The 23,502-nt window shown below is 48.6% G+C and overlaps 1 protein-coding gene and 1 long non-coding RNA gene across 4 annotated transcripts in view; one reads left to right on the top strand and one right to left on the bottom strand.

Annotated features, from left to right (window-relative positions):
- LOC115931653 (uncharacterized) overlaps positions 1-1,353 on the bottom strand; it is a 127,850-nt gene extending 126,497 nt beyond the window's left edge. The window contains exon 1 of one of the 2 annotated variants that reach the window (XR_010132069.1): positions 750-1,353. This is a non-coding gene — a long non-coding RNA (uncharacterized lncRNA). The remainder of the gene's footprint in view (positions 1-749) is intronic. The other variant, XR_010132068.1, reaches the window with a different exon arrangement.
- On the top strand, positions 1,333-10,833 carry ZNF835 (zinc finger protein 835). Of its 2 annotated transcripts, none has more exons than XM_004061526.5 (2): positions 1,333-1,606; positions 7,365-10,832. In XM_004061526.5, the coding sequence occupies exon 2, from the start codon at positions 7,412-7,414 to the stop codon at positions 9,023-9,025; it is 1,614 nt and encodes a 537-aa protein (XP_004061574.2). In that variant the 5' UTR covers positions 1,333-1,606; positions 7,365-7,411; the 3' UTR covers positions 9,026-10,832. The 2 variants fall into 2 exon arrangements, with proteins under 2 accessions (XP_004061574.2, XP_018871119.1); XM_019015574.4 differs by having other exon boundaries at positions 1,411-1,641; positions 7,365-10,833.
- The last annotated feature ends 12,669 nt before the right edge of the window (positions 10,834-23,502 follow it).

The following is a 23,502-nucleotide window of genomic DNA, read 5'->3' as shown; positions in this document are numbered from 1 at the left end:
TTATTTTTTACATTTTTTGGTGTCCATTTGTATTGAATAATTTGCTACATTTGTAAAATGTAAGAGGTATATATAATATATGTATATTTCTAACGTAAAAAACATAATTTTTTTCTTTTCAATATTTTTTCTTAAAAAGATGAGAGAAACATATTTTTTCAGGAAAAACAAACTTTAAAAAAAAAAAGAGGAGAAATAAAACCTTTTCTCCCCTTTCCCCATCCTCTATCTATCCCTCTTTCCCAGGAACAAATCAAAAGGTGGATTATCTTCTGAAGAATGGAAACTGCCAGTCCAGAATGATGTCTTTTTCTCAATGCAGTGAGTTATAGATTCTCTAGTTTTCTCCCTAGGGATGGGAAGGGGGCATTGACGCAAGCCTGGAGAGGAGCCCGGGGAGCAGGGTCATGAACTTTTTTCTTCAGTGAAGGAGGAATACAATCAAGGGTTTTGTATTCAGAATGTTATGCAATATTTTGGAATAGGACATTGGCGTGTTTAGAGATTTTAGTTTAAAAACAAAACAAAAAGATTGATCAAATCTGTACAGTTTCTATTGTTCAAGATTTTTTTAAGTTTGTATTAAAAGCATGATACATATTAAAAATAAATAAATAAATAAAACTAAAAAGTAAAATGAAATTCTTCATCTATGTTAATGGATTTGCCACCTTCTTTGCCATAGACTGGAATGACATCAGCTACCTGAGACCAAAATAAAAGTGTGGGTTGCAAACCCTGGCACCTACCTTTTTAGATTCCGCAGCCTGCAGTAGGGACTTAGCCTGTCTGAACCTCAGCTTCCTTCTTTCTTCTTCTTTTTTTTTTGAGACGAAGTCTCGCTCTGTCACCCAGGCTGGAGTGCAGTGGTGCGATCTCAGCTCACCGCAACCCTCGCCTCCCAGGTTCAAGCCATTCTCCCGCCTCAGCCTTCCAAGTAGCTGGAAGTGCGTGCCACCATGCTCGGCTAATTTTTGTATTTTCAGTAGAGACGGCGGTTTCGCCATATTGGCCAGGCTGGTCTCGAACTCCTGACCTCAGGTGATCCACCCGCCTCGGCCTCCCTAAGCGCTGGGATGACAGGTGCCCAGACTCAGGTTCCTTCTTTCTAAGCCTGTGGGCTCGGCCTCATCCCCTGAGCAAGAAAAAAGTCCCACCCCTGAGTTACTGGCTGCGCCCACCGCCATGGACTGAGGCTGTAGTGGGCGGGGCTCGGGGCAGCAGCCCGGCGCTCCTCGGGCCCCCAGGGGTCAGGGCCCTGCGGACCTAGCGTGTGCAGACGCTTAGCCTTCTGGGAGTTGTAGTTTCGATGACCCAGGCTGTGCAAGCTTTACTCGCGGTGCCGGCGAGCGCGCAGCGCCCCCTGGGAGTCGTAGTTCCTAAGAACCAGGTGGGCCCGATGCGCAGGCGCAGTCCACCCAGGCCTGGTGCGCGGGCTCCTCCGCAGCAGCAGAAGTCTTGACCTTCGCTCGTCTAAGGAAGGAGGCACCAGGGTCTGCGTTGGCCCAGGAGGACCTGAGACTGAGTAGAAGCGGAGCCGACTCCACCAGGCTAGGAGGGGGCCGGCCAGCGCGTTCGGAGGTGATACCGGGAGGCGAGAGCAACGGTGTGTAGTGTGCGCGTGCGCGCGTGTTCCTGCAGGTGTGTGACCGCGTGTGAGCCCGTCCCCGAGTGTCATTGTGTCTGCACCTGTTCACTTAGCGGTGTCAGCCCGTACAGGTGTGTGACTGCCTGTGAGCCCGTCCCTGAGTAACACAGCGTCTGCACCTGCTCACTCGACGGTACCAGCAGGTGCAGGTGTGTGACTGCCTGTGAGCCTGTCACTGCATCTGCACCTGCTCACTCGGCGATGCCAGCCCGTCACTGTCTGCACCTGCTCACTCGGCGGTGCCAGGCCGTGCAGGTGTGTGACTTCCTGTGAGCCCATCCCTGAGTGTCACAGCGTCTGCACCTGCTCACTCGACGGTACCAGCAGGTGCAGGTGTGTGACTGCCTGTGAGCCCGTCCCTGAGTGTCACAGCGTCTGCACCTGCTCACTCGGCGGTGCCAGCCCGTCACTGTGTCTGTACCTGCTCACTTGGTGGTGCCAGGCCGTGCAGGTGTGTGACTGCCTGTGAGCCCGTCCCCGAGTGTCACTATGTCTGCACCTGCTCACTCAGTGGTGCCAGCCCAGGCAGGTGTGTGACTGCATGTAAAGGCATGTAACACTTTATCGGTGTGTTATGTGCTCGTTCATGTGAAGCGGTGTCTGCATATCACAGCATGTCACATACACATGTGACTGGCTTTGGGCAAGTCTGAAAGTTCTCCTGGATGTGAGGTGTGTGACCCCACGTGTGCATGTCTGGGTGTGCCGCCGTGTAGGCTGGCTCAGCCCATGTGCCTGCCAGCACAATGATGGGTGACCTGGCTGTGCGAGCCTGTAGAGTGCCGTGCTGTCTGAAGTGTGTGCCTCTGCACATGATGGAGACGCTGCACACGTGGGCTTTGGCTATGCTGGAGCTCTATCCACCGAGTGTGACTGCACGTGTCCAGCCATCCCCTGTGGGTGTGTCCCGGTAATGGCCTGCCTGTGTGGAGCAGGTGACATGTGTGACCTTGTTCGTCTCTGTGCTCCTCTTCACACAGGGAGCTACGTATGGGGCTGGGTGTGTGTGTAGCTACATGTGCCCGGGACCCTGTGTGCATGTGTGTGTGGCTGCAGGTGATGGCTTCCCACCTGCCTCCTTGCATGGGGGTTGGGAGGGCGACTGTGTGTCCCTGGATATGGGTGTGGGTGTCTCTGCATGTCTGTGTGTGTCTGGGTAGGTATGATTGCGTATGACCCTGTGTGTGTCAGAGTGTGACGTAATGCATGTGTCTATCTGTGACCTTGTGATATAATAAGAAATATATGTTTACTCTTTATTCCCAGCTCCTAGTACCAGAGCCCCTAAAACCCTTGGAATTTCCTGAGTGACAGGGGTAAAAGGAGTGTCTTTTGCAACTCTTAATAAGCCCCTTGCAACCACACCTGTGTTTATGCTAATGGAGGACTCCTGATAGACCCCTAAGTACATTTATGCTAATGGAGAACTCCTGGTAGGCCCCTAGGATGGGCTGGTTGCCATGGGAGCTAGCCCTGATGAGCATTCCAGCCTTCAGCCAGCCCCTACCTCCTGGGAGGGGAGAGGGCTGGAAGTTGAGTTCATCACCGATGGCCAGTGTCATCACACCTATGTCTGTCACGCCTGTGTCATGGAACCCCCATAACCACCCTAAACTTAGGGTTTGCCGAGCTCTGGGGTTGTCGAGCACCCAGAGAGGGCATGGTGCTCTGAGCCCCTCCTTATACCTTACCCTGTGTGTCTTCCATCTGGCTGTTCCTGAGTTGCATCCTTTATTGGAAACCAGTAACCGTAAATAAAGCATGTCCCTGAGTTCAATGAGCTATGTGAGCAAATCACCAAACCCAAGGAGGGGTTGAGGCAGTTTTATGGCTGGTAGCTGCCTGTGCCTCCCAGCCAGAGCAGATTGGAGACTTGGTTGTTGGTGTGGAGAAAGCCCACATGTCAGAAGTGCTGGGAGTAGACAGCTTTCTTCTACTGCCCCCGAGCAAGCCTGTATCTCCCCTTGGGCTCCTTTGTGTGTGCACAACGCCCAGGTTTACCCAATCCCGCTGTGAACCCACTTGCCCTCCCCCCACACACGAGGTGGGTACCCCTGCACACTCCGGGGATGCCGGTGGACGTGGCACCTGAGCCGACCCAGCCTGGCCCCCACCAGCAAGTTCTTACCAGCACACGTGACTTCCTGTGTGAGCTGACCCCCACCCCACTCTACCGCATCTCCCCTGCCTTGCACCTCAGTTGCTCTGTCCAGCCCCACACCCCCTTTACCTTTCCTCTACCACCCTTGTCACCATCCTGCCCTGGGACCTTTGCACTTGCTGTGTTCTCCACCCTGAAAACAAACATCATCACTCCCTCAGGGTCTCCTCTTGTCCTCTTGCTGAGGCACACGCTGCGGGAAGAGCATGTCAGGCAGAAAGAATAGCCCACACAAAAGCTCTGTCTTCACCAGGTGTGGTTGGTGGTGCCTGCCTGTGATCCAAGCCCTTTGGGAGGCTGAGGTGAGAGGATCACTTGAGCCAGGATTCCCAGGCTGCAGCGAGCTATGATTGCAACACTGCACTCCAGCCTGAGCAACAGAGCAAGACCCTGTCTCAAAAAAAAAAAAAAAAAAAAAAAGCCCTATTTTAGGTCCTTTGGGGTGTGACAGAATGCCATACTCTGGTGGCTTAGAAACAGCATTTATTGGCCAGGCACGGTGGCACATGCCTGTAATCCCAGCACTTTGGGAGGCCAAGGCGGGTGGATCATCTGAGGACAGGAGTTTGAGACCAGCCTGACTAATATGGTGAAACCTCATCTCTACTAAATACAAAAAATTAGCTGAACATGGTAGCGCATGCCTGTAATCCCAGCCATGCAGGAGGCTGAGGCAGGAGAATCGCTTGAACCCGGAAGGTGAAGGTTGCAGTGAGCCAACATTGTGCCACTGCACTCCAGCCTGGGCACCAAGAGCGAAACTCTTATCTCAAAAACAAAACAAAATAAACAAACAAAAAAAACAAAAAAAAGAAAAAAGAAAGAAAGAAACAGCATTTATTTCCACACAGTTCTGGGGGCTGGAAGTCCAAGCTCAAGGTGCCGGCAGGTTTGGTGTCTGGTGAGGGCTGCTTCCTAGTTCATAGACCAGGCCCTCTTGTTGTGTCTTCATTTGGAGGAAGGGGCAAGGGAGCCTTCTGGGTCCTCTTTTATAAGGGCAGGAATCCAATGCCTGAGGGCTCCAGCCTCATGTCATCATCACCTCCCAGAGGCCCCACCTCCTAGCACCACCACAAAGGGTTAGGATCTCACACAGGAAGTGGGGAGGACAAGCTTCAGACATAGCCTGTCCAGCAGCAGCAGGAGTGTACCTGGAGGAGCCCAAGGCCGAGCACTGTCTGCTGTATGCACACAGCCTACTAGTTGGTTCAGGGAATGCCTGTGTGTGAGGGGCTGAACCCACACATAACATGAGGCCAAGCTTGCTGAGAGACCCGCCATGTCCCTGGGGAGAAGGGGAGGCTGGAGCCCTGTTTAGAGAGAGAAAACCAGGCAGAGCCTCAGAGCAGGTAGCCACTTACCTGCAGCCACACAGCCTGGAAAGGACCCCCCAGCAGTGTGAGCCCCCTCCTCTGGGGCTAGCCCCAGCACAGTGGATCCACAGGCAGCTGCCTCCTTCCCTCTCTCAGCACCAGGAGGTCATTTGTCCGTCTGTCTTCCCATTCTGTTAGAACTAAAGCATCAGAAGTCAGTGGTGAGTTTCTCGCCAGCATGCAGGTCCAGTGTACACCAGGCAATTGGTATAAATCCTTCAGCATCACAGCCCCACTAGAAGTAACTAAATGTATGGCTTCTGTTGTGGCTTTCTAAAAAACAGTGATTTCCTGGGCTCATATAAAAACAGATCTCTGCTTTCCACTGAAAATGTGGAAAGCAGACAGGGTAACCTGCAATAGCTTGATATCACCATCTCTAACGAGGACCCTGGGCCCACGGGCCAGCATGAACCTCTGAGCCTGGGAGACCCTGGGCAGCTCCTTCACTGATGGAGCCCTGTAGAAGGGGAGCATAGTGAGTTGAATAGTGTCCCCATAATGTGAAATCTGGGATCACTGTTGGCTGATTCTGCCTGGTGAGGGTTCTCTTCCTGGTTTACAGACGGCCGCCTTCTCCCTGTGTCCTCACACGCAGAGAGAACAGAGAGAGCAGAGAGTAAGTGAGCCCCCTGGTGTCTCCTCTTATAAGGACGCTAATCCTATTAAGGAGCGTGTCCACATGACCTAATCATCCTCCAAAGGCCCCACATCAAACACTGTCACACTGGGAATTAGTTTCAACTGATTTTTCCCCAGAAAAGAAAACTGTCTTTCCAGTTATCTTAGCTCCAGCTTACAAAAAAATCACAGATTAGGTGGCTGAAGCAACAAACACTTATTTCTTCACAGTGCTAGAGGCTGGGAGTCTGAGATCAGAGTGCCAGCATGGTCAGACCACACTGAGGACTCACTTCCTGGCTTGCAGACGGCTGCTTTCTTGCCATGTGTTCACCTGACAGACAGCGAGCTCTGGTGTCGCTTCCTCTTCTTATCAAAACATTAGTCCCAGCTGAGCACGGTGGCTCACGCCTGTAATCCCAGCACTTTGGGAGGCCGAGGTGGGTGGATCACCTGAGGTCAGGAGTTTGAGACCAGCCTGGCCAATATGGTGAAACCCTGTCTCTACTAAAAATACAAAAATTAGCCGGGCATGGTGGCGTGCACCTGTAGTCCCAGCTATTCAGGAGGCTGAGGCAGAAGAATTGCTTGAACACGGGAGGTGGAGGTTGCAGTGAGCCAAGACTGTGCCACTGCACTCCAGCCTGGGCAACAGAGCAAGACTCCATGTCAAAAAAAAAAAAAACAGTCCCATTGTGGGGGCCCCACCCTCATGACCCCCTCTAAAGCTAATCACCTCCCAAAGGCTCCATCTCCACAAAGCATCACCTTGGGATTTAGGGCTTCCATGTATAAATTTTGAGGGGGCACAATTCAGTTCACAGCACCAGATTACAAGCCCATATTTTAAGAGCTGACAGATTCATGCTTTTTTTTTTTTTTCTTTTTCAGGGATCTTTTAAATTTGTTTTTAGTTCCATTAAATCAGTGATTCCCAACTGGGGGCAATTTTGTCCCCAGGAGAGGGGACACCTGGCAGTGTCTGGAGACTTTTTAAAAAAAATTCAGACAGGGTCTCACACTGTCACCCAGGCTAGAGTGCAGTAGTGTGATCACTACGCACTGCAGCTTCAACCTCCTGAACTCAGGTGATCCTCTTGCCTCAGCCTCCTGAGTAGCTGGGACCACAGGTGCACAACATCATGCCTGGCTAATTTTTTTTTTCATTTGTAGAGATGAGATCTTGCTGTATTGCCCAGGCAGCAGACAGTTTGCTGGTCTCAAACTCCTGGGCTCAAGTAACCACCTGCCTTGGCCTCCCAAAGTGCTGGGATTACAGGCATGAGCCACCACGTCCGGCCTGGAGACATTTTTCATTGTTACAACTCAGGGGTTGGGGGGTAGTGTCCCTGGCATCCAGTATGGAGAGACCAGGGACGCTGCTCAACATCTCACAACACACAGGATGGGTCCCACCACACCAAATTATTGGACCCAAAATGTCATTGGCACAGAGGACCAGGGACCCCATGCTAAGTTCTTACCAGTTCAGCTGTTAGCCATTTTTCCAGCTCAGGACAAGTGGCAACATTTAATTTTTTTTCTATCTTTTTCTTTTCAGACCCAGAGAAAAGATGTGAGATCAAGACAGCAGCCCAGGGATCGAGGATGGAGGGACTCTTGAGCGTCGCCCTCCAGGGCGCAGAGTTGGAAGGAAACTGGAAACACGAGGGCCAGGTTGAGGACCTGCAGGAAAACCAGGAAAGCTGTCCAGAGCCAGAGGCCGTGGCCTGCAAGGGAGACCCTGCTGGGGACAGCATGCAGGAACGCGATGAATTCAGCCGAATCCCAAGAACCATATCGAGCCCTGCTGCTACCCAAGCCAGTGACCCCGACGACAGCAGGCCCCGGAGGTGCAGCGCGCCTGGGGAGAGCCCGAAGGAGAGGCATCCTGACAGCCGCCAGCGGGAGAGAGGTGGAGGCCCCAAGAAGCCGTGGAAATGCGGGGACTGCGGGAAGGCCTTCAGCTACTGTTCCGCGTTCATCTTACACCAGAGAATCCACACCGGGGAGAAGCCATTTGCGTGCCCTGAGTGCGGCAAGGCCTTCAGCCAGAGCGTGCACCTGACCCTGCACCAGCGCACGCACACGGGCGAGAAGCCCTACGCCTGCCACGAGTGCGGCAAGGCCTTCAGCCAAGGCTCGTACCTGGCGTCCCACTGGCGCACGCACACGGGCGAGAAGCCGCACCGCTGCGACGACTGCGGCAAGGCCTTCACGCGCGTCACGCACCTGACCCAGCACCGGCGCGTGCACACGGGCGAGCGGCCCTACGCGTGCGCCCAGTGCGCCAAAGCGTTCCGCAACCGCTCCTCCCTGATAGAGCACCAGCGCATCCACACCGGTGAGAAGCCCTACGAGTGCTCCGCGTGCGCCAAGGCCTTCCGCTTCTCCTCAGCGCTCATCCGCCACCAGCGCACCCACACAGAGGAGAAGCCCTACCGCTGCGGCCAGTGCGCCAAGGCCTTCGCGCAGATCGCGCACCTGACTCAGCACCGGCGCGTGCACACGGGCGAGAAGCCCTACACGTGCCAGGACTGCGGCGCGCTCTTCAGCCAGAGCGCCTCTCTGGCCGAGCACCGGCGCATCCACACAGGCGAGAAGCCCTACGCGTGCGGCCAGTGCGCCAAGGCCTTCACCCAGGTGTCGCACCTGACGCAGCACCAGCGCACGCACACCGGAGAGCGGCCCTACCCCTGCCACGACTGCGGCAAGCGCTTCAGCAACCGCTCCCACCTCCTCCAGCACCGCCTCGTTCACACCGGTGAGCGGCCCTACAGGTGCCTGCAGTGCGGGGCCGCCTTCAGCCATGTGTCCTCGCTTATAGAGCACCAGAAGATCCACACCGGAGAGCGGCCCTACAAGTGCGGCGAGTGCGGCAAGGCTTTCAGCCAGGGCTCCTCGCTTGCCCTGCACCAGCGCACGCACACGGGCGAGCGGCCCTACACCTGCCCCGAGTGCGGCAAGGCCTTCAGCAACCGCTCCTACCTGATCCAGCACCACATCGTGCACACCGGGGAGAAGCCCTACGAGTGCAGCGGCTGCGGGAAGGCCTTCAGCTTCTCCTCCGCGCTCATCCGACACCAGAGGACGCATGCAGACAGTTCGGGACGCCTTTGCCCAGCTCCCACGCCTGACTCAACACCTGGGCTCTCACAGGGAGGAGAAACCTGTCAACAGGGGTGCCCTGGCAGAAACCCGCGTGGACCAGCAGAAGATTAAGAGCTGAGGGCCTCCTTTCCAACCTCACAATGCTATGGGGGAGATACTGTGTTATCCCCGACGCTTCCTGTGAGGAAACCGAGGCTCAGAGAAGCTTGTTAACTTGCCTGAGGGCACACAGTGGGGAAGACACAGGGCTAGGACTGTACCTCACAGCTGCCAGACTCCCCTGCGGTCTTCCTGGTGCAGAATTGTAAATGGGGCACGGGCAAGTAGACCTGCAGAAACACCTATGGCTGGCCTTTAATTTCTTTCTTTTTTTTTTTCTTTGAGACAGAGTCTCTCTCTGTCACCCAGGCTAGAGTGCAGTGGAGCGATCTCGGCTCACTGAAACCTCCGCCTCCCGGGTACAAGTGATTCTCCTGCCTCAACCTCCCGAGTGGTTGAAATTACAGGAGCCTGGCTAATTTTTTTTTTTTTTTTTTCTGAGACGGAGTCTTGCTCTGTCGCCCAGGCTGGAGTGCAGTGATGCAATCTCGGCTCACTGCAACCTCCGCCTCCCGGGTTCAAGTGATTCCCCTACCTCAGCCTCCCGAGTAGCTGGGACTACAGGCGCCCGCCACGACGCCCGGACTAGTTTTTTTTGTATTTTAGTAGAGGCGGGGTTTCACCATGTTGGCTAGGATGGTCTCGATCTCCTGACTTCGTTATCCACCCGCCTCGGCCTCCCAAAGTGCTGGGATTACAGGCATGAGCCACCGCGCCCGGCCTAATTTTTGTATTTTTAGTAGAGGCAGGGTTTCACCATGTTGGCCAGGCTGTCTCGAACTCCTAACCTCAGGCGATCTGCCTGCCTTGGCCTCCCAAAGTGCTGGGACTACAGGCCTGAGCTACCGTGCCTGGCCAGCTGGCCTTTTCATTGTTGATTTTATTGAGTAAGTCCTTGCTCAGTAAATTTAATTGAATTAAAGTGAATAAAAGGTTTAGTTCCTTTGGCCAAGTTGGCATATTTACTAAAGGAGCAGAGTCTGAAGAAGAAATCTGGATTCACTAAGATAGAAATAGTGCTTAGAGAAAATGAGCAGGAAAAATCTAGAGCTGAAAGTTATTCTAGAAGAAGGGAGTGCTTCTCCTCTACAAAAGATTTTTAGAGTGGACCTAGTCTTTTTTTCAGTATGAGGAAACACCTACCCATCTCCAGCATTTTTCCCCTAACTCAAAGACCTGACTTTAATTCTTGTATCAGTCGGCTCTTGCTGTGTAACAAACCATCCAGCCCTCATTTATCCATTTACTATTTCTCATGCATCTGGAGGTCAGCTGCTGGTTCTGTTGGTCTGGACCAGGCTTGGTCTGGACCTGGACCAGGAGGGCTCAGCTGGGCCAATTTGATCTTCTTCTCCTGACTCACATCTCACCTGGGTGTGTTCTCAGGGAGGTGGCAGTAGTCTGAGAGGGAGTGGACACACAGGCATGCTTTCAAGCCTCTGATATTGTCACATTTGCATCTAGTCCCACAGGCCAAAGCAAGCCTCCTAGCAAGCCTAGGATCAGCACAGGAAGAGCCTTCCCAAGCATGTGGTCCCAGGGAAGGGTAAAAAGTAGGAGTTATGAACGTAATCCACCTACTACAATGTTGAATTAAAGTTATAATCTCATAACTTCACATGACTATAATCATTGGAAAATTATTTTATGGGGGAATACACTTCATGTAGTCCACAATTTATAAAGTTAAAAAAAAAAAGTTCTTACTCCTGTGTCTCCCAGCTACCAAGTCCCCCTCACTAGAAGCAACTGCTTACTATATGTAAGCATATATATGAATATTTATATGCATAGAATATTCTGGAAAGATATATAGTACACCTTTCTTCACAAATGGTAGCATATGATATGCAGAATTTTCTTCCTCTTTTTTTTTTTTTGAGACGGAGTCTCGCTCTGTTGCCCAGGCTCTTTAGGGCCAGGGACCAAGCAGTTGGTTCTTCCCTTGGCTCCTGACTGACCACTCAGGCCTCAGCACACAGTAGGTCCTCAAGAATTGTCAGTGACAGTATGAATAGTTATACATCGCCAGCACCAGCCCCGGAGTCATTCAGGGACAAGGACCACACATTTAGTTTCTCCTTATCCCCCTCACCCCCGACATCCCCCAGCACAGGCCAAGCACACAGCAGGTCCTCAGGAGAGGCCAAGTAAATGGATGAACAGGTGAACATCCTCAGCACCAGCCCTGGAGCCCACAGGTTCAGGGACCATGCATTCTGGTTTCTTCCTGTGACCCAAACTTTGCTCAGCCCTGGTCTCAGCACACAGTAGGTCCTCAAGAAAAGCTGAGTGACCGAATGAGTAAGTTGAACATCCCAGCACCAGCCCTAGAGCCATTCAGAATCAGGGACCACAGAGACCCAAACTTCGCCCGGTCCAGGCCTCGACACACAGTAGGTGCTCAGGCAGTGCCGGGTGAAAGGATGAATGCGTGAAATGCTACCCTAGTTTACAGACATGGGGCACAGTTTATCACCCAAGAGAGCAGCAGAAAGAGCTCGGTCAAACCCGCTCTGTGGGGAACTGGCAGGGCTGGGGGCGTGGTAGTGGGCATGGTCGGCGTCGGTCCTCCGAACCCTTCCACCAGGGCGTCGAGGAGACCCCGCCCAGTCGGAGTGCGCAGGTGCAGGGGGCTTGGCGCCTCTCCAGTGCGCAGGCGTCGGGCTGCATCCGCCGGTGAGAGAGTTTCCCGCGGAGCAGGGACGCCCATGGGCGGCGCAGCTGGAAAGTGTCTTGGGTGTGGGCAGATTGGTCTGCCGTAAACTCCTGTTCAGTGGCAGAGCAGCAATAGGGAGGGGTGATGAGAATTTGCCGTGAACCCCTCTTGCTGTAGAAAGAGAAAAGCACCCGGGAGGTTAGAATCCTCTGAGTCCGTGGAGGAAAAATTATCCAAAATATTTCTGAGCTTCTGAAATGTAAGGATGGACAGATAAGGTAAAGAGGAAATGGACCTAGGATTCTGTGAACCCTCACAGCACTGGATGCCGAAGCTGCCCTCTGGTGGCAGCGTGCAGCCTTCTCATTAATCCCTCCCAAACCATCTCGCGGGTAATCGGGCTATTTCACTATGAGAATTACTAACCACAGGCCACATGACTGGCCCAAGGGGTGGTCCACTTAATCCCTGTGATTTTACTTTATTTTATTTATTTATTTGAGATGAAGTTTCACTCTTTTTGCCCAGGCTGGAGTGCACTGGCTCGATCTCAGCTCACTGCCTCCCGGATTCAAGTGATTCTCCTGCCTCAGCCTCCCGAGTAGCTGGCATTACAGGCACACGCCACCATGCCCGGCTAATTTTGTATTTTTAGTAGAGACGGGGTTTCCCCATGTTGGCCAGGCTGGTCTCGAACACCTGACCTCAGGTGATCCACCTGCCTCGACCTCCCAAAGTTCTGGGATTACAGACGTGAGCCACTGCGCCCGGCCTAATCCCTGTGATTTTAGATTTGCCGTATTTACCAACTTCTAGTACTTATTTCCCCCTACACAGTGTTCCCTAGATACTATATTCAAATACCACCCTGGTCCAGCCTGCCCTGTTAAAGGAAGAGACAGAGTGGCCAGGCGCGGTGGCTCACGCCTGTAATACCAGCACTTTGGGAGGCCGAGGTAGGCAGATCACAGGGTCAGGAGATCGAGATCATCCTGACTAACATGGTGAAACCCCGTGTCTACTAAAAATACAAAAAATTAGCCGGGCGTGGCGGCTGGTGCCTATAGTCCCAGCTACTCGGGAGGCTGAGGCAGAATGGCGAGAACCCAGGAGGCGGAGCTTGCAGTGAGCCGAGATCGCGCCACTGTACTCCAGCCTGGGCGACAGAGCGAGATGCTGTCTCAAAAAAAAAAAAAAAAAAAAAAAAGCCAGGAAGAGACGGAGCAGCTTCAAGAGCATGGGGGTGGGGTCGTGTGGAGGTGCCACAAGCTGGTATGGATGTGTGAGGAGTTCCGGGGAGGCACAACCTGAACTCCACAGCCCTCTCCTCCCCCAATTCCATCTTCACAGTTCCTCCAGGGAGAACCACCCAAGGAGCAGGAATGGCCATTGAGGACGCTAGACTGGAACTGCATTGACCCATTACTTGTCAGGTCATGATACAATCTGTGAAGACGAGTAGAGCGGGACCTGCGGAGAGAGATGCTACTTGAGGGTGGTCGGGGAAGGCTTCTCTGAGGAAGTGACATTTGAGACCTGAAGGAGATGAGGGAGCCATGGGAGCTTCTGGGGAAAGAGCATTCCGCGGAGCAGGAACAGTGCAAAAGTCCTGAAGTAAGCATGATGGGCGAGTTTGAGAAACAGCAAGGAGGCCAGTGTGGCTGCGTGGGAGGGAGCAAGATAAGGAGGAGGGAACAGAAGCCACTTGGAATAGGGCTGGATGGCATTGTGAAGACTTTGGCTTTACCTGAAATGGGAGGATTATGAATGGTCCTAATTGTGTTATTATTATTATTATTATTATTATTGTTGTTGTTGTTTTAGAAACAAGGTCTCTCTCTGTTGTGCAGACTGGAGTGCAGACTGGAGTGTGTGCAGTTGTAGCTCACAGTAACCTCGAACTTCTGGGCCCAAGCAACCCTTTTGCCTCAGCCTCCACAGTAGCTGGGACTATAGGGTCACACAACCATGTCTGGCTAACATTTTTATTTTTATTTTTGTAGAGACAGGGTCTCACTATGTTGCCCAATCTGGTTGATTATGTTTTAATGGGATCTATCCAGCTGTCGGGTAGAGAATGGAATATCAGTGGCTTGAGTGGATACTTCTGTCATCAATGAAATTAGGTCCCTGGCATACTGTAGAGCTAATTAGCAGAGCATTGCTAATGTGATTTATATTACTGAGAGTATCATGATTCTTTTTTCTTTTCTTTTCTTTTTTCTTTCTTTCTTTCTTTTTCTTTCTTTCTTTCTTTCTTCTTTCTTCTTCTTTTTTTTTTTTTTTTTTTTTTTTTTTTTGAGACAGTCTTGCTCTGTTGCCCAGGCTGGAGTGCAGTGGTATGGCACAATCTCTGCTGCTCACTGCAACCTCCACCTCCCGACCTTCCGAGTTCAGGTGATTCTTCTGCATCAGCCTCCTAAGTAGCTGGGATTACAGGTGCCCACCACACCTAGCTAATTTCTTTGTATTTTAGTAGAGACAGGGTTTCACTATGCTGGCCAGGCTGGTCTCACACTCCTGACCTCAAGTGAGCTGCCCACCTTGGCTTCCCAAAGTGTTGGGATTATAGGTGTGAGCCACCGTGCCCGGCCATGATTATTTTCAATATTCCACAAAATCAATCAAGACCTGTGGCACTGTCTGAGCTAATCACAGCCCAGTTAGCCCCCCAACATCATCCCCTACTTTTCGTTTTTGGGTGCTTTTTTTTTTTTTTTTTTTGAGACAAGGTCTCACTCTTTCACCCAGGCTGGAGTGCAGTGGCCTGATCATGGCTGTCTGCAGTCTCAGCCTCCTGGGCTCAAGCAGTCCTCTTGCCTCAGTTTCCCTGAGTAGCTGGGACTACAGGTGCATGCCACCATGCCTGACAATTTTTATTACTATTATATTTTGTAGAGACAGGGTCTGACTGTGTTGCCCAGGCTGGTCTCAAACTCCTAGCCTCAAGTGATCTTCCTGCCTTGGCCTCCCTCCTGGGATTACAGGCATGAGCTACCATGCCCGGCCCATCCCCTGTTGACTGGACACCTAAGACAGTCTCCACACTTATCTCCCTGCTTCCGCCTTTGACCTGCTGCAGTCCATTCTCCATCCTTTACTTGGGCAGTCGGTTTATGTCTCAGGGCCTTTGCAGTTGCTGCTCTCTCTCCCATAATTTCAGGACTCTTGTCCCCAAGGCAGAACAAGGATGCGAGTTGCAGGTGTGCGTGATGGGAATCTGCCAGGTCTCCCACCTTGCCGTGTGGAAGAGATGATCACAGGGTCCATGATAGCTGTCTCCAGCCGTGTAGAAGGAAGAGAGGGAGGTGAGGAGAGGAAAAGCCCCAGTGATATTTTTAGGTCCCCCAGAACCAGCTGTAAATAAAGCCAATTTTATCCTAAACTTTGGTGTAACATGAACGAATAATAATAATTATTATTATTATTATTTTGCTTAAGCTCATTTGAATTAAGCTTCTCTTATTTCCAGTAGAATTTCAAAAAAATGTAATAGTTAAGGCCTGTTTTCCTTTCTTTTAAGGCCTGGTTGCTTGTTGCAGGCAATCAGCCTGAGAGAGGAATGGAGAGATAATCCATACTTTTCCCTGTTAATTTCTCTAGAGAACCTCATATACATAGACAGAAGAGCGCAGGATGATAATATCAACCAGTATTAGACAAGGTAAAATTTAAGGCAAAGGATTAAATTGACTGAAAACAATCATTTTATATTTAACAAAGGATTCAGAATCAGGTTTTAATTAACATTTATTGAGTGCCTACTATCTGCCAGCTTTACATATATTATTTAATTAACAAGGACATAACAATGCTGCACTTACATGCATCGAATTATACAGCTGTTGAGTACATAAAGCAAAGATTATAAAAATTTATTAGCAAAAACAATTGTACTAACAAAGTTTCACATAACCTTATTGGTTTTTAATGAATATAATAGGCCAAAATTAGATAACACATGAATCTGAACAATATAATTGATGATACTGAGTTAACTAACAGGCACGTAAAGTTTTCAGTTCTACAGACAGAGAAGATATCTTCATCTTAAATGTTCGTGAAACAATTACAAAAAATGGACATGTTCTAGGCCACACTAAAAGCTTTTTAAAAAGTTTTGGAAGCAGATGTGTTATAGGCCACATTCTGTGTTCACAGTGCAGTAAAACAAGAAAACAAAACTATTTTTAAACAAAAAATAAACCAAATCACTGAGTTTCAAAGCACTCTTTAGAAACACTACAATGTAATATTTAGACACACTACAATGTAATTTTTAGACAACATAAACAAAAATGAATAATCAAATGTTAAGATGTGGCCAACGCTATATCCAGAAGTACATTTGTATTAATAAGTATGCTATTATAGAAAATATAAAGAGAATATAAATCAAGTATTCAGTATAAAAACTGAGACAAAGAAGAAAAACAATAAAAAATAAATGCAATACATATCAAAGAAAAACAAATTACAAATAAAAGAAATAATGGATATAAATGAATCCTAATGCTGGTTCTTTGGAAAAACAATAGTAAGCTAGATAAACTTTTGACAAATCTAATAATGAGTAAACCACAAACAGCAGTTTACAGGATACAGGGGATAGAACAAAATAAAGAGAAATTTTTAATTATAAAACATTATGCATAATTAAGCTAATATGAAAAAGCTCTATGGAATGAAGAATTTTCTAGAGGATAAAAGAACTCTGGGCTGGGCACGGTGGCTCACACCTGTAATCCCAGCACTTTGGGAGGCCAAGGCGAGCGGATCACGAGGTCAGGAGATCGAGACCATCGTGGCTAACACGGTGAAACCCCGTCTCTACTAAAAATACAAAAAATTAGCTGGGCATGGTGGTGGGCGCCTGTAGTCCCAGCTACTTGGGAGGCTGAGGCAGGAGAATGGCATGAACCCTCTGCTTACAGTGAGCCGAGATCGTGCCACTGCACTCCAGACTGGGTGACAGAGTGAGACTCGGTCTCAAAAAAAAAAAAAAAAAAACCTCTGTAATTCGCCAAAATGCAAGAGGTAAAAAGTATTAATAAACTGATAACATTGTAAAGAACTAAGAAAGCTGCCCAAGAATTAGCTGAAACGTTCTCTCCATGACTCTATGACCTGGTTATAACAATGAATTCATTTAAAATGTCAAGGGACTGATACTTCCTAAGCTACAGAAACTATTTAAAAGCATAGAAAAGGTAAAAGTTACCCAAGTCTTTCTATGATGCAAGCTTAACCATGATACCAAAACTTCACAAAGATAGCACCAATCTCACATGTGAAGATAGAGGCAAGAATCCTACATAAAATATCAATAAATATAATTTAGTGTATGAAAAGACTGGTGCACCAAAACCTTAAGAATGCAAAGTTGGTTTGATGTTAGGAAATGTACCAGATTTCATTGATCTTCAGTTGCACATTTTTTCATCTTCTCAAAGTCAGGAGATATCTTCCAGTTGGTGGCATCTTAACTGGCATCTTAACGATTAATTAGCACTTTTCTTTCTCCGTGGTATACAAAATAACGTTTTACAATCAATGATGTCTTCATTTCATGGAAATAAAGTATGTGAAAACTCACACCAAAAATTTTTTAAAAATCATCTCAAAGGATGTTTGAAAGGCATTTGAAAATATTCAACACCTATTCCTGATTTTTAACTAGCACAATTCCTTAACATGACATAGGGCATCTATTTCATTAAATTAAACTTTTAAAACAACAGCCACCGTTATAGTTAAATGTGAAACATCATAGGCATCCCCGTTAAAACCAGGAACAAAAAAAGCACGCACACTACCAAGACTATGGTTGTTTGTTGTGGAGCTTTTGACCACTCCACAAAGCCCTGAAACAGAAAAAAGGAAAAGGATAAATATTGGAAAGGAAGGGGCCACCATTGTTACTTGCAGGAAAATAGACTTATATGATCAGAAATGAAATGTCATATCAAGAGAAAAGCTGTTTGAATTTAAAACGGTACAACTGAGTAGATATAAGATAAACAAAAGAATGTAACATAACTATGCTCTCTCAGAGGAAATGTTCGAATAATGGGATGACAATTTCAAAATCTCACTGGTATATTAAATCTCAGTTTTAACATACCATCTATGCTCTAATGACCCCACCCCCTCAAGAGATATGTGTGTGCTTGCATATGTATGTGTATTTGTTGACCCAACTATATATCTCACTGCCTATTTGCCATCTCCAGTTGGATATCTGATGGACATCTTAAACTTCACATGTCCCCAAACAAATATTGTAATGTCCCCCATAAAAAAAAAGCTCCTCATGCAGTTTTCCTCCCATTACCCCTTCAGGCCCCTCCAGACCTCCAATTGTTGTATCCTTGACTCTCTTTCTGTCACCACCCACATTCAAGACATCAGCAAGTACTGTTGGCTTTATCTTCAAAACATTCAGAATCTGACCATTTCCCTCCCCTTCACTACCACCACCCTGGCCAAAGCCACTGTCATCTATCTTGTACTCTTGATACAGAATTTTGTTTCTTATCTTGATAATCCCACCCAATTTCTTGCCCATGGGCCAGTCAGAGTGCTCCTAACGTTGACGTCATTCCTTGCCTTTCTCACTCTGTTCCAGCCACAGTCACTTCCAAGCCTTTGTAGTTACGAGTTTTTCTTCCTGGAATGCCCTTCCTCCAGATACCCTTAACCCTGCACTATGCATGCCCCTTGTCTTTTTCTCCATGCTCCTATCACCACCTGACATGCTATGTATGTTTATTGTCTCTTCCTCCAATGACACTGTAAGCACCAAGAGGGCAAACCTTTGCTTTGTTTGCTACTGTATTCCCAATGCCTGGAACAGGGTATGAACTCTGTAAATATTTGTTGAATGAGTTCATAAATGAAAAAACATACCATGATAAGAGATGAGAAGACAAAATGTTTAACGATGACAATTTTCCAAATTAATGATGAATTTAGTGCAATTGCTATTAAAATATCAAGGAAGTTTGGTGAATGTACAAGTCATAATGGATTATCTGGAAAGTTAGGCAATGGTGAACACTGAAAAAAAATCCTGTGAAAGAAGAAAAATAGAAGGACACAGACTATGAATTATTAAAGTATATTATAAATCATTGATGGAATTCACATTTCTAATCTTTGAAAACAAATTCCTCCCTTTAGCCTGCTGATTCCCTCTGGATGACACCTTATTTCAAATCTTCCTTTACAACCAGATACCTAGGGACAATGACCCACTTAAGCAGTTCCCAAACCTGGTAGAGCACCAAAAGTTGTTGGGAGAGTTTTTCGAATATCTTGGGATCCCCTTTGGATTTTCTGGTTCAGTGTATCTGAGGAGAACCAGAGAATGTGAATTTTTATAAAGTTCCTCCTAATCCATGCATAAAATTGGGCCAACTGAACAAACGCTCATTGTAGCATTGCCTTCTGTAACAGTGACAACAATGGGAGCCTAGCAATTCATCACCCAAGGAAATGGGTCTGACACAACTGAGCTAGAGAATATTTGGCAGCAGGAAAAAGTAACTTTGAAATACAATGAAGATAATCAATATATATTAAATGGAAAACTGTCCAGCATGTATTAAGTGAAAATGCCAACTGGAGGAATAACAATTTTGCCATAATTTCCTTTTTTGGAATTAAAAAATATATATGTAGTTTACTACATGACAGTATTTAGATAAAATTCAACAACAAGCAAAACTAATCCACGCAAGTGGAAATCAAGAACTGTAGTTGCTTCCAGGGCTGGGGAGTGAGATGGACCAGAAGGGAAAATAAGAGAATGTTCTAGAATTATGACAGCACTCAATATCTTGATTGGGGTGTTGGTTACACGGATGTACATGTGTAAACACTCTCTGGTTAGTGCATTTTATTGGAAATAATTATACTTCAATTTTGAAAAGCAGAATATAAAGTTAAGAAAATGTAATAAATACAGGTAATCTGAAATCCAATAGTTTTACACACATCACACATAATAGACCCATAGATGCCTCACCTAATTTCTCTTTATTTCTGCTTTTCAGGCTGGTGCAGCTCTCCCCTGGATGCTCGGGGTATTGGCCGCTACTTGTATGGTTTACAGTTTGTAGTTGCTCCTTCTCTTCTGACAAATGCCCTTTGCTAATGAGATCCTCCTTCCTAGAGGATTACCCAGGAGGTTAATTCGCCCTCCAGGGCAGTCCACAGCCAACAATAACTCATATGGGATACAAAAGTCCACTCCATTGACTCAGAGGAGGATAACTCTCTCTCTCTCTTTTTTTTTTTTCTTTGAGAAGGAGAGTCTTGCTGTATCGCCCAGGCTGGAGGGCAGTGGTGCAATCTCAGCTCACTGCAAACTCTGCCTCCCGGGTTCAAGCAATTCTCTGCCTCAGCCTCCCGAATAGCTGGGATTACAGGCATCCGCCCCCATGCCCAGCTAATTTTCGTATTTTTAGTACAGATGGGGTTTCACCGTCTTGGCCAGGCTGGTCTTGAACTCCTGACCCCGTAATCCACCCACCTCGGCCTCCCAAAGTGCTAGGATTACGGGCGTGAGCCACTGCGCCCAGCCCAGAGGAGGACAACTCTCTATTCACATTCCAGGGTTCCCTTGCGATAAGACGGAGGCTGGACTTCAGTTCTACCAGTATGTTTGCCTGGCTCCCTCTCCTCCCCTCTCCAGCTTCCCTCACTCCCCGCTGGGCTTCACCTGAGAGCACAACCCTCAATCAAGCACTGGCACACAAATCTCAATTCAGTCTCAGTATATAGGGAAACATGTTTGGCAGGATATATACAAGGATATATACAGCAACTTTTTTTTTTTTTTTGGCAGAGTCTCACTCTGTCTCCCAGGCTGGAGTGCAGTGGCACAATCTCAGCTCATTGCAACCTCTGCCTCCCAGGTTCAAGCGATTCTCCTGCCTCAGTCTCCTGAGTAGCTGGGATTACAGGCATGTGCCACCATGCCCAGCTAATTTTTGTATTTTTAGTAGAAATGGAGTTTTGCCATGTTATGCAGGCTGATCTCAAACTCATGACCTTAAGCGATCCGCCTGACTCTGCCTCCCAAAGTGCTGCGATTACAGATGTGAGCCACTGCGCCCAGCCAGCGTAAAACATTCTGTTGAAGTGGAATGTAGAAAGGGGAGGTTGCACACATCCTAGGTGTACAGCCTGAGGCACCTTCAGAAGGTGAACACACCATGTAACTAGCACCCCAAACAGGAAGCAGATCATTATCAACCCCGATATCCCCCCACCTCAAAGGTAACCACTACCCCAACTTCTCACACTACAGATGAATTTGGCCTGTTACAGCAACTTTTACCAGGGGTTATTTCTGAGCATTGATCTTTTTAAAATCTCATGCACTTAGATAAGATTTGCAGGTGTTACATATGCTTGCATTTTATGGAACGGTAATGATGGGACCATTTTCCCCTGCTTGCTTTCTTCTGGGCCCACAGACTGGGAACTTCTGCCCTCCCGGAAAGTAACTCTTTTTCTTTCTTCCACGTCTTCACTCACTCCTCTCCACGGGAGGTATAGTGACTAGGAGAACAGGGAGAGAGAGGCCTTCATCTCTGCCCCAAGCCCCAAACAGGCAGGACACCTAGTGGTTAAGAGAGATGCTGGGTACGAATCCTAGCTCTGCCATTTACACGTGGCATGACAAGGGAAAGTCACATAACCTCTCTGTGCCTTAGTTTTCCCACCTGTAAAATGGGATAACAGGTCCTACATCAAGGACTGATAAGAGGACCAAGTAAATTAAGGTAAGTAGAGCACAAAGTCCAGCTCCTGGCCCATAATGAGGCTGTAACTGTCATCAAAGGTCTCTGGTTCCAGACAGCCCGCTCCTCTTTGTTTTTTGAAAGAGGGTGGTTGTCTGCAGGAAGGAGGGTCTGTCCATGCAGAAAACTGGCCCAGGGCCTGCCAATGAGAGGCCCTCCCCTATCAGCCCCCTGGTGTGTGCTCCATCAATGCTGGCTCAAGGAATTACAACTGGGCGAATGAGTGAGTGAATGAATGATGTCACAGAGGCCTCTCCCAAGCAGCATGTCTAAAATCGACCTTGTCATTTCTTCCAAACTGCCTCCTTGATCCCTATGCTGGAGGCTAGAACCTCCCTCTACCCTGTCCCCACATCAGAATTCACGTGTTGCCCCTGGGCTTGTCCCTGTTCCTTCACCTTTTACATCCCACAGGTCTGGAAATGTCATCAGGTCCCCAACTCAACACGTCCTGGGTCCCATTCGCTCCTATCCTCCCCTCCAAGCCCAAACTCTATGCTAGCTCTGCTACCCACTCATTGTGGGACCTGAAGCAAGCCATTTGGTTCCTCTCTGCCTCAGTTTCCTCATCTGTAGAGGAGGAAACCATGCTAACGATCTCACAAGGCTCATGAGTTGAGAGTTAATGAGTGTTCAGTTACTAGATGTGTTATAATAAGATGAGCTTAGAACAGCATCAAGCTGGCTGGGCGTCGTGGCTCATGCCTGTAATCCCAGCACTTTCGGAGGCCGAGGTGGGCGGATCACGAGGTCAAGAGATCAAGACCATCTTGGCCAACATGGTGAAACCCCATTTCTACTAAAAATACAAGAATTAGCTGGGCATGGTGGTGTGCGCCTGTAGTCCTAGCTACTCAGGAGGCTGAGGCAGGAGAATCACTTGAACAGAGGAGGCGGAGGTTGCAGTGAGCAGTAAACCAAGATAGTGCCACTGCACTCCAGCCTGGTGACAGAGTGAGATTCCGTCTCAAAAAAATACAAAATAAAAAGAATAGCATGAAGCTTGTAACATGCACAAGGAAAGTGGCAACTCTTCTCTGTTTCATTTCTACCTTTTTTTCCCTAACTACACATTTCTGACTTGCTCCTTTGCCCCTCTAAACTCTAACCCCAGCCACATCCAACCCACCTTCCTTCCACATGGGCTCCCAGAGTGATTCTGTAAGTCCCCGAACCCCTTCGATGGCTCCCACTGCCTGCAAAACACATCCAACCTCCTCGGTGTGGGACTTAGCAGTGAGGGGAGTCCTGCTAAAGGCCAAATCAGAACGTGTCCCTCCTCTGTCCAGAACTCGCCTATGGCTCCCACCCCACTCAGAGTAAAACTCACATTTCACCATGGCCCATGAGACACTACATCATTCACCCCATCGCCCCCATGACCTCACCTCCTAGTCCTCCCTCCCACCCTCCAGCCACACTGACCACCACGCCTCTTGGGGTTCCCCAAATGTACCAGGCACATCTGTACCTCAGGGCCTTTGCACTTGCTGTGTCCTCTGCACAGAGCCCGCTCCCCCTAGACATCTGCCAGTCTTACTCCCCACCTCCTTCAGGTCCTCACTCAATAGCTCCCTCTCAGTGGGGACTTTCCTAGACACGCTTCTTAAAATAGCAACCCCCAGCCCCAACTTCTACTCCCAAACCCCTTCCTGCTTCATTTTTCTCCATAGCAGTTATCACCACTCAGCCCAATTCATATTTTAGCTGCTTATTTCAATTGTCATCTGTCTACCTCGGTGACTGTGAGCTCCACGAAGGCAGGGACCATTTCTGTCTCACTATTGTACACTCTGTGCATTGAACACTGCTTGGCACTGAGTAGGTGCTCAAGAAATAGACGTGCAATGAATGAATGATGTCATCCCAGCCATATTTTCACCCAGACCTCCCACTGCTCTGCCCTTAACTTCAGTGTCCCTGAAACGTACCTTGCTATACCAACTTGCCTGTGCACATGTTGTTCCCTTCCCTGCTATGCCTGTGGAATTCTTACTATCCCGAAAACCCCAGGTGTG

The sequence above is a fragment of the Gorilla gorilla genome, chromosome 20 (genome assembly GCF_029281585.2).
Source record: "Gorilla gorilla gorilla isolate KB3781 chromosome 20, NHGRI_mGorGor1-v2.1_pri, whole genome shotgun sequence".
Taxonomy (NCBI): domain Eukaryota; kingdom Metazoa; phylum Chordata; class Mammalia; order Primates; family Hominidae; genus Gorilla; species Gorilla gorilla.
This window is presented reverse-complemented; position numbering and strand designations above follow the sequence as displayed.

Excerpts from the sequence above, each read along its gene's own strand:
- ZNF835 (XM_019015574.4), top strand. The coding sequence starts at position 7,412 with ATGGAGGGACTCTTGAGCGTCGCCCTCCAGGGCGCAGAGTTGGAAGGA.